The 11209-nt window shown below is 42.3% G+C and overlaps 1 protein-coding gene across 1 annotated transcript in view; it reads right to left on the minus strand.

Annotated features, from left to right (window-relative positions):
• The window catches only part of TNS1 (tensin 1), a 141288-nt gene that overhangs the window by 119806 nt on the left and 10273 nt on the right, over window positions 1-11209 (minus strand). Inside the window, exons 2-4 of the mRNA XM_044669432.1 lie at window positions 10649-10771; window positions 9254-9318; window positions 8291-8374 (exon numbers count right to left, since the gene is read on the minus strand). Coding sequence (XP_044525367.1) covers window positions 8291-8374; window positions 9254-9318; window positions 10649-10771 — 272 coding nt within the window. The remainder of the gene's footprint in view (window positions 1-8290; window positions 8375-9253; window positions 9319-10648; window positions 10772-11209) is intronic.

The raw sequence follows: 11209 nt of genomic DNA on the forward strand, positions 1-11209 counted from the left end.
ATGTCCTTCAATTGGGGAATGGCTGAACAAACTGTGGTATATGCGGGTGATGGAATACTATTGTGCTAAAAGGAATAATAAACTGGAGGAGTTCCAGGCAAACTGGAGAGACCTCCGGGAACTGATGCAGAGCGAAAGGAGCAGAGCCAGAAGAACTCTATACACAGAGACTGATATACTGTGGTAAAATCGAATGTAATGGGCTTCTGTACCAGCAGCAATACAATGACCCAGGACAATTCTGAGGGATTCATGGTAAAGACGCTACCCACATTCAGAGGAAGGACTGCAGGAGAGGAAACATATAAGAAAAACAACTGCTTGAATGCATGGGTCGGGGTGGACATGATTGAGGATGTAGACTCAAAACTACCACACCAATGCAACTACCAACAATTTGGAAATTGGTCTTGATCAAGGACACATGACAAAACTAGTGGAAATGTGCATCGGCCATGGGTGGGGGAAGTGCGGGGTTGAAGGGGAAAGGAGGAGCATGAATCATGTAACCATGTTAAAAATGAATATTAACAAATGTTTAAAAAAAAGTGCCCTTGATTCACATATGAATCCTTAAATGAGGACTGGACTCAAAATGAGGAGGACTCAAAAATTCTCCTATTTCACTGACTCATCCACCTAGGAACCCTTATAAAAATTATGTAGAGACAGAAGGGTAAGCATACAGCTCAGTAGTTTAGTTTATTGACAAGATTAAGGGTTTTTTTTTCATATCTATGCTATCTTCCCTTTCCTAAGACACCTCATATATCAGTCCATCAAAGCTTTCACAAATGTATCACCTCCAGGACAGATCTCTTCTCTATGCACTTAATCCAATCCAGATGGTTCCCCCCCACCCACCATATTTGTTGCTTTGGGGTTATTTCAACCTCCTCTGCAACCACTTTAAAGAATGTAATATTAGAGTCCAAGTATGAAGGTTCTACTATCATTGATGGAATAAACAGTTTGTTGAAATGGTTTTTGTAAGCCCTTCCCATTTCTCTTCTGTTTGTAGTCCTTTTTCTAATTTCATCTTTGAATGCCCTTCAGATGACTTCTACTTGTTGAACATCTTGCCAAGTTTTCTTCAAATTAGTCTTACCCTCTGCTGTGTCTCTTTGCTTTATAAAATGATACTGTTCATAAGTACACATCATCCTTCTTCATAAGATTTCTAGAGACAAGTTTATATTTTAGCCCAATGTTGCCTTTGGCAGCCACCTCTCTCTATCTGGTAAGTTAGTTAAATGTTTGCTGACTAAGGTGCTTTCTGGGCTCTTTTGGTCTTTGTTGTAGCATTTCATTCTAACTTCTGGATAAAGTTATCAGCATCCACGTTATTTTCAATATCATTGTTATATCTGATATCCCTTCCTATTTTTATTATTTTCAATAGCTTGTTTAAATAATTGAGGGTTAAATGTTCTAAATCATATCCCTATCTTTTTCTCATTATTATTCTTTCCTCTTGTCTGTTGTAAATTCTAATCTTAGCTGCTGGTCTGATTGTGAACAGACAGTCAACTCTGGGATAACTCCCACATCAATAATGAGACTTTTCCTGTCCATGAAAACAGAGTCAAGTTCATTTCTTGTGATGTTATTGGATGCTTACTATGTCCAGTGTCTTCCAATTCTTCTTTTGAAAAAAGTGAGGCTTCTGACCAAGCTACAGGTTATTGGCTTCTGTCATTTCTTTCTCCAGAACCAGATTTCTCCCATTCTCTCCTTTTCCCACCTTTGCCCTGGAGTTACCAAGTATCAGAGTGTACGTTGATTTGATTCGGAGGGTCTCATCCAGTACTTCACAGAATTTCTTCAGCAAAGCCAACTAAGGGTACATAAACTTCCCTGCTAAGTCGAACTATTTCAACATAATTTACCATCTTTCTTTGACATCTCTCTGAGTGGCTGGGTTCCCACAGGGCACACAAGCAAGTCCCCACAATGCTGGGAGGGTTTGGGGGAGAAGGCAAGGAGAGGAATGTAAAAGACAGGTACCCCACTATGCCATCCTAGGTCTGCATCTCTCCAGAGCTCTGGCCAATCCCTTCTTATTTTGTCTGCTATTCAGAGATCCTTCAGTTGGGCATGGCTAGAACTGTTCCTGAGATGGTAATGTGGCCACAGCACCTGACCCTGATTGGATAATTAATGAATGTTTGTTTAATGAATGAAATAATGAATGGGACGTCCTCCAAGTGAGTGGCATCCGAATTTGTGACCTAGAGCATTGCTTTTCCTCTGATCACAGGCGACTTAACTGGACTGGTTCAGGGCTTAGATATACAGAGAAGGGGCACCTGGTCCATTAACTGGGTGTGGCTGCCTTTGGCTACTCAGCCAGGATAATCTGATGGGCACCAGCCTGCCCTATTCAGGCTCCTTTCCCTGCCCGTCGCCCACCGAGCTGACAGGAAACCCAGAGTGGCTGGATCCCTATCAGGAGCCTGGATCGTGCCAACAGGATGTATGTGTGTACAAGGGGACAATGAGCTCTGGGGGGCACAGACAGGGGAGCTGTGGGCAAAGGCTCTCCTTGGGCAATACTTCTCTCATTATCCACAGCAGAATCAGAGACTTTGAAAATTTAGCAAGAAGGCAGGAGAGTAAAAAGTACGAGCAGACAAAGGCACATTTATACCTTTGGCCACAAGTATACACAAACATGCAGATACAGCCATGCATAAAGTGTGAAAAGAAGACACAGCACACAAATAATAAAAGCTCTTGGGGGCAGCTGGGTGGCTCAATGGATTGAGAGTCAAGTCCAGAGATGGGAGGTCCTGGGTTCAAATCTGGTCTCAGGCACTTCCTAGCTGTGTGACCCTGGGCAAGTCACTTAATCCCCATTGCCTAGCCCTGACCACTCTTCTGCCTTAGAACCAATACACAGTATTGATTCTAAGATGGAAGGTAAGGGTTTTTAAATAAAAATTTAAAAAAAATTCTTATTTGCACAGTGTTTCTCAATTACAAAGCACTTGATAGACACTATTTCAGCAATCTCCACATCTCTGTGGTATAAGCAGTGTAAAGGATTCTTTTCCCCATTTTACAGATATTATAAATATAAGTTATAGAGCCCCTTAAAGTTTGCAAAACACTTTAGAAATATCAACTCACTTGGTCTTTACAATAAGGCGAGGAAGTGGTGTTTTTTATTATAATTTTAAATGCAATTATTACATTCATAAATGTAATTATATTTGGAAACTGTAAATGTAAATAATGCAATGATTACAATTGTAAAAAATCATTTTAAAATTGAGGAAACTGAGGCAAACAGAAGTTAAGTGAGTTGCCTAGGGTCATACAGCTAGTAAGTGTTTGAAGTCAGGTTTGAACTTATGGATCCTTGATTCAGACCAGCATTCTACCCCCTGAGCTAACTTGTTAACTAAAAAAACTTGAAAAGACTTGCCCAAGGTCACACGGCAAGCAACTAGCTCAAAAGCACTCTACTGAGTGAAAGCCAGACTCAGAATGCTCTCTAACCACCAAGGCTATGCTATGGATGATCTCTACAAGGAAATCCCCTGATGACACCAGAATTAAAGGCAGGACGGACATCTGTTACTATCGGTGACTGTGATGCTCCAGTGGGATCCGATTTTACCCACAATACATCCGAGCCATTACTGCTCTGGCCCTCGGATGCAAGGAGGATGCCACTGACCGTGGGGGCTGCATCCAGGCCCAAGAGGATGAAAAGAAACGGCCAGAGCATGTACCCAGCCCCCTCCCCACTGAGCAATGTGGAGATCGTGCTTTGATCTGCAGCTGCTATCTCGATGGCTTTTAGCCAAGACCTTTGCTTGGGAAAAGAGCCTCCTTATTCCCAGCCTCCATCCCCGCCCCAACAAAGGCATCCTGACCTTGACTCCTGCTGCCATTTTTCCTTCCTGGCTATCCCCATATGGGCAGTGGTGCGAAGGGCTGGGCAAGAGGATCCTGAAATGACTCCATTATCCCTCCCCATCCATTCAGTTCCCTTCTTTAGTCCACCATTCAGAAGCAGCTTAGGTGTCTCCCCACTCTCTGTTCTTAGTGTACAACCAGCCCAGTTGAGATTGGTTAATGGCAATGATCCTGGTTGAGGATATAATTAATTGTCATTTATATGATGATTTTCAGTTTTTTGTAAACATTACCCCTTTGGATCTTCATAATAAATAGCCCTGTCAGATGGGTGCCACCTAGGTATTATTATTCCCATTGTCCAGGTGAAGAAACTGAAACTCGGAAAAATTAAGTGAATTATCCAAGATAGCACATAAGTATCAAAGGTGGGATTCAAGTTTGGGACTCCTGGACTCCAGAAACAATGCTCTTTCCGTTAAAATTCACTGTCTTTTTTTTTTCTAGACAGGAAGGTCATGTGTTAATAGGGTAAGCTCAAGGACTTTTTGGCCAGAGGGTCTGCCTTACCATTTAACATTCAGCAGCTAGAGTGAAATGAGAAGATCCAGGAGAAGAATGTATACAATAACAATACCGTGGCAAAAATGAACTCTGAAAGACTTCAGAATTCTGATCGATGCAACCACAAACCATAATTCCAGAGAACCAATGGTGGAGTCTGCTATCCACCTCCTGACAGAGAGGGAAAAGGTTCAAGATGCATAATGAGATATCCATTTTTGGACATGGCCAATGTGGAATGTGTTTTGCTTGACTATGTAAATTTGACATGAAGTTTTGGTTTGGAATTGTTTTACTCATTAGAGGGAGAGAGGAATGGGAGAGAAAATATATGCTGGTTATTTTTTTAATAATAAAATATAATTTTACAAATGAAGTTCAGAAATATTTTGAGGATATAACAATGAACGTGTTGGAGAAATCAGCTGTGATGTCTATAGTGAGTCCAGTGGATCTCACAAACACATTAGAGGTCAGACACAAGCATTGTCCTCTAGACCACAACACAGAATGGAGGGAAAGAGTTCTGGAATTAAGTCATGAAGATCTCTGCTTAAATTTCCCACTTCTGCCACTTATTAACTTCATAGCTATAAGCAAGTTGGTTCATCTCAATTTCTGCATCTGTAAAATGGGGACTCCACGTCCAATACCTTACTGTACCTGTAACTCACAGGTTTGTGATGAGGCTTAAATGAAATAATGAAATCCTTAAAATGATATAAAAATGCACTTTTTCCCATCCCGTCTAATCTTATTCTATTCTGTCTTAAGCTTTTAGCTACACTTTGCCAAGCTCTGAATATAGCATTCTCCCAAAAAGCAAGCTGGTCTTATCCTTGGAATTATAAGCCATCGTTAGCCCCTTATCTAGATGACTCCCAGGTCTAGAATGCCCATGCATGAGTCTCTTGGACCTCTGTCGTGTGTGCTAATCCATGGACTGCCTTCTCTCCCTAGGCTCATCCTCAGTTTATCCCCTTCACACATGAAGGACAATATATTCCCATTCTATGTACGCCCATCGCTTCTAAAGGGTGAACCAACATCCACGGTATTCCTTCCTGCATGTATGCTTTGAGACCTAAAAACTTGTCTCAAAGACTGGTTTTCTTCTCCAAACTTGACCTTTTTTCCAACAGGATTGAGGTCTACAGAGGCAGGCTCACTCCCACCACTAAAGTCTGTCCACATAGATACTGTTGTGCCTTTTCTCTGTGCTACTGAGCACGAACCTCTCCATAACCAGTGAGGAGGTGTGATGTAGGAGACAGTCCTGACTATGAGTCTGGGCACCTGAACTGGAGATTTGATTATTCTGCTGCTTATTAGTTGGGCAACTCATATGCCTTCTCTGGGCCTCTTGTCTGCCTCATAGGGCTGCTGGGGGGTTCCAGTGCCAGGCTTTTAAAATTACAAATCACTATTTCCCTCCCTAATGCTAATGTCTTCCCCCTATTGATTATCTCTGTTTTCTCCTGTATTTAATGTGTTTTTTGCAGTTGCTTGCAAGCTGTTGTGAGTTTCAAAATTAATATTCAATATTCTAAGTATTATATTTAATAAGATTTATTAATAATAACTAACATAAAAAAGCTAGAGCAAAAAGCCACCTTCCTCAGCCCTGCAAGTGAGAGAAGAGAGGAAGAGGAAGAGCTAACAGCAAACTATACAAAATGTGACCATGCAACGTGGTGAAGAGATTAAATAGAATTCGAGGAAATATTAAGGAATTCTGGGGTATGTAGTTTAAAGGTACAAAATCTCCACTTATACACTGTCTCCCCTATTAGACTGTGAGACCCTCAATAGCAAGAACTGTTTTTTTGTCTTTCTTTGCATCCTCAGTATTAGCACAGTGCCTGGCATATACTTAATAAATGTCTCCTGAATGTGGCTATAGAACACTGCATAGACTCTCAGACTCAATTGATGAGTGGATTATTTCAATGTCCTACTTTTCCTTCCCTTCTTTTTTATATATTCTTTGATACAAACTATGGTTCTCTGGGTAGTGGAGTGGAAGGAAATATTTGGAAATGAAGGAGATAGTTTAAAAAAGGATAGCCAAAAAAGTTTTTAAATTTTTCAAATGCTAAACAAGTTTCAGGTAACATTGCTTTTATAAATAGCACAGTCCCCAAAAGAATTAAAACAGGAAGTCACCAAAGAGGAATGGAGAGACTGGTTGTGAGTATGAATAGAGTACAGTAAAATACTGAACACCAAAAATATCTGATCATGTTTGTGTCTGGGAGAAATAGCCCAAGACAAATATGATTGAGGGGAAGAGAAGCTTGCTTGGAGAATAGGTTAAGGGGAGGAAGAATACCTTGGGATACCATAAAGCTGTTTCTGGGGGAAGAATGTACAAAATCAGGCCAGGATTCACTGGGGGTATGACAAAGGGGAAGGAAGCTCCCAGACATTCCTACTTTGGTTATTTTTTGTTCATTGGGCACCAAGCTCAGTTGTTCTAAGTTGTTGTTGGTATCTTCTGACTTTGGAATCCTGGGTCAAAGTTCTGGACATTCCACCCTAGTTACAGCTGTGCTGATCACACAGAAGTGTCAAACTCACTGCCCATTGGCCCCAATGGAGTTGCAAAACTCACAAGTCCACTAGAACCAAATTAGAATATAGCTGGGAAATGTTGAACAAAATAAATAAAGAGATAATATATATAATGTTCACTTGTGGTTCTCTAAGTCAATATAAGGCCAGGGTAGATCAATTTCTATTGAGTTTGATGCCACTGAGATAACAGATGGACAACTATGTACTGATAATAAATAGCTAACCAACAGTTATAGTTGGTTTTAAGTAATTAAAGGGTTTTAAGTAGTTAAAAATAGTTAAGTGGTTTAAAAAATAGGGTTTTAAGTAATTAAAGTTTTAATTTAAAACTTTAAGTTTTAAGAGTATGGGGTTTTAAGATTTACAAAGTATTTTACAAATATTATCTCATTATAACCCTGAGAGGTAAATACTTTTATTATCCCCATTTTACAAATAAGGGAACCGAGGCAAAAAAGGTTAAGTGACTCAGCATCACATAGCTAGTAAGTGCCTAAGGCAGTATTTGAACTCAGATCTTCCTGACTCTAGACCCAGTGCTCTAATCACTGGGCCACTCAGCTGTCCATAATATCTGTCAGGAGATAGAAGACAGAGTTGTACAGTGGAAAGAATATTAGTTTTATAGTCAGAAGATCCAGGTCTGAATCCCTGCCTGCTCCTTTTTGTTTGTTTCTTTGTTTGTTTGTTTTGTTCATTTCTTTCAGTCACTTCCGACTCTTCATCACACCATTTGGGCAAAGATACTGAAGTGGTGTGCGATTTCCTTTTCCAGCTCATCTTACAGATGAGGAAACTGAGGCAAATGGGGATAAGTATTTGAACTCAGTTCTTCTTGACTCTAGACCCAGAGCTCTATCGCTGCTACTTATTCATCTGAAATACGAGGTCCAATGTCCTTTCTGTAGTTCTAAGTCTATGGCCCGGTAATCTGGGCCGGGGGTCAGAGTTGGAAGACCCCCTGATCCGGAGGAATGCCCCCCAGAACTCTGGGAGGACTCCTTGCTGGGGATTTAGAGGCAGTCATGGACCGGAATGATGCTTAGGACCAGAAATCATGGATGGGTTACCAACCATGCCATCGGGGGGAGTCCCCACAGGGAGGAGATGATGGAGCTATTGGAGTAGGGAAGACGTACAATTGTATTGAGTGTGTACCCCTACGTAACCCCCGGCTGAAGCCCAAATGCAGAGGCTCGGCGCCCACACGTGGCATCACCACTCTACATCGGTGGGAGGCAGGGAAAGGGTCTACACACACAAACGTGAGCTCAACACCAACCTCTTCTGGGACGGCTGCCCCACTGGAACCACTTTATCCTCATAGAATCGCTTCATAGCAAATCGATCCAGGGCCTGGTCTGCACTGTGGGAAGAAGGCAAGAAATGAGAAGAGACGATTGTAGAATACAGCCTGTCCTGCTTCCAGGTTCTTGGGCCAAAGATGGCAACCCCATATGCAGAGAGATCTTTCGGGGATACGATTCTCCAGCCTTACAGAGCAATCCTCTTACAAGCAAGACTACATCTAAAAGCCAGGATTTATTGGGAAAAATAAAATCAGAATCCCAGGTCAAGCAGGCTATCTAGAAGTCATTATGTCCATCCTCCTGCCTCCAACTAAGAATGGAAGTGTCCCTCCTGCCCAAAAAAATAAAACTAATCCACTGGTATCTTATTTGTCATTTATTGGAGTAGGGAGAAAAAAAAGACTTCTGCTCAGAAACAGAGAGGACAGGTAGGATGACTGATCTCTGGAGGCCTCATTTGACCTTAAATTCTGTGTTTTGATGTTTGTTTTTCCCCACCACCACAACACTCTCCCCTGCCATCTCAGCTCCAAAAAGAAACCAAGATCAGAAGGAAGGTTACCCGTGGACTCCAGATTTGTGGGGACCAAGCCAGGAGCACCTTCACCTTGCCCCTCCACATCAGGACTCTTCTTTGCATTGAGTCTTGCTCACCATCTTGGTTACTTTCCTCCCTTTCTTCCTACTGCCTTAACCTCACCTTTATCTTCAGTCTCATTGCTGCTCTTCCCCACTTATGCTCATCAGGGCTGGATGGTCCCCATCCAAAACTGCATGACTCTGGGGACCCACATTTCAAAATCTGCCTTTCCCTGTTCCTCTTGTTAATTCTCCTTTGCCATATTATTATTGTTTGGTAGGTTCTAGGGGAAAAAGCCACTTTTAACTCCTGCTTTTTCAGTTTAGGGGGGAAATAGCCTGGGATCCCCTCTTACCTGGCAGAAATATTGCTGTAGTGCATGTAAGCAGCAATGACAACTCCCGTTCTGCCTCGGTTTCCCTGAAAGAGTCCAAATCACAAAGGCATTAATTCTCTCTTTCTCTCTTTTTAAAATAATCCTCACCTTCCATCTTAGTATCAATTCTTTTTGTTGTTGTTTAAAATCCTTACTTTCCATCCTGGAGTCAATACTGTGTATTGAGACTGCTTTAAATATCTTCTTTGGATTCCACGTGGTGATTTTAAAGACTGACTGAATCTTCCTGAACTTCTCTTAAGAAATTTCTTTTAGTAGACTCTGTGAATGAAGTTTGCTCCATTCACCTCCAGGTCTCTGGCTCTCTAACTCTCAGCTGAGGGTTAATTAGATCTACTTGGATTAATTAGAGGATCATAGTAAATTACCTACTGGGTTAGGTTCTTATTTCCTAATTTTCTCTCTTCTTAGTTGTAAATAAACTTCCATAAAAGTCCATTTTGACTAGAGATTATTCTTAATTGAGGATTGATAATAGTTCAATCCTCTGGCGACCATCTTTTAATATATTGAACCCAAAAAACCCCTTTTCCCCCTTATATTTTTTAATGGTAAGGGCTAGGCAATGGGGGTCAAGTGACTTGCCCAGGGTCACACAGCAAGGAAGTGTCTGAAGCCAGATTTGAACCTAAGACCTCCCGTCTCTAGGTCTGGTTTTCAATCCACTGAGCCACCCAGCTGCCCCACTTAGTATCAATTCTAAGATGGAAGGACAGCATGGTTAAGCAATTGGGGTTAAGTGACTTGCCCAGGGTCACATGGCAAAAGTATCTGAGGCTACATTTGAACCCAGATCCTCCCCACTGCAGGCTTGATGCTCTTCCACTGTGCTACCCAGCTGCCCCAAAGGCATTCATTCTCAAGGCTGGCTACACTCCAGTTTAACCTAGTCAGGAGTTTCCACGTTAGTTCTGTCAATACAACAGGAGTTCAGGGCTCCCAAGGAAAAGAATATGAGGTCCTTGTGGGGAGGGATTTGGGTTGGCTGAAAAGAGAGAAGGAGCTGCAGCTGGGAGGAGTTTGGGAGCCCTTCAGGTCTTAAACAAATAACAGGCCATTGATCAGCCTCTGTTTTTGAGCCACCCACTCAGACACGTTAGCATTGGCATTGGCGTTCTCTTCCTACCTGGAAGAACAGCCCTGGAGTCACGAGTTGTGGGTAGGGAACACACACACGTCATCAGATAGGGAAACACAGATACAGGCTCAGAAACACACACAGCCACAGGCTGACAGATACACAGACATACAAAGACATGAGAGCCCCAAAACACCTTCAGGCACAAACCCACAGACAAACAGAGGCAGATGGACACCAGGGAAGGCCCACACACAACCCCTGGGGGCTCTGACCTTGTTGTGGAGGACCACGACATTGTGAGGGTTGGCATTGAGCCACGTGTCCATGGCCTTGCAAACACTACAGATCTTCTCCAGGGCAGGAGTGTGTAAGTCAGGCCAGCCAAAGTCCAGCACCTATGACACAGAAGAGAAGAAAAATTGGGCATGGGGTGCTAAGAGGGAAAGCCAAGAGAGATGGGAGCAGCTCACCATATAGGATTTGCCAAAATTGTTCAGCGGCTGTCATTAGGAATGCACTGATGTAGGCATCTCTGCCATATCTGTCTACCCAGACTTTCTCTTATGCTGTGAAGAAGAGAAGAAAGGAAGGAAGAAGGAAAGAAGGGAGGGAGAAAGGGAGGAAGAAAAGAAGGAAGGAAGGAAGGAAGGAAGGAAGGAAAGAAGGAATGGAGAGAAGAGTATTTGGTAAGCCATAATTACATACACAGCACTGTGTAAGTGCTCAGGACACAAATGGAAAGGAATCTACCCCTTTCTCTCAGAGTTCACATTCAAATGAGGAAATCTGTGTGTGTGTGTGTGTGTGTGTGTGTGTGTGTGTGTGTGTGTGTG

This window comes from Gracilinanus agilis, chromosome 3, assembly GCF_016433145.1.
Source record: "Gracilinanus agilis isolate LMUSP501 chromosome 3, AgileGrace, whole genome shotgun sequence".
NCBI lineage: Eukaryota > Metazoa > Chordata > Mammalia > Didelphimorphia > Didelphidae > Gracilinanus > Gracilinanus agilis.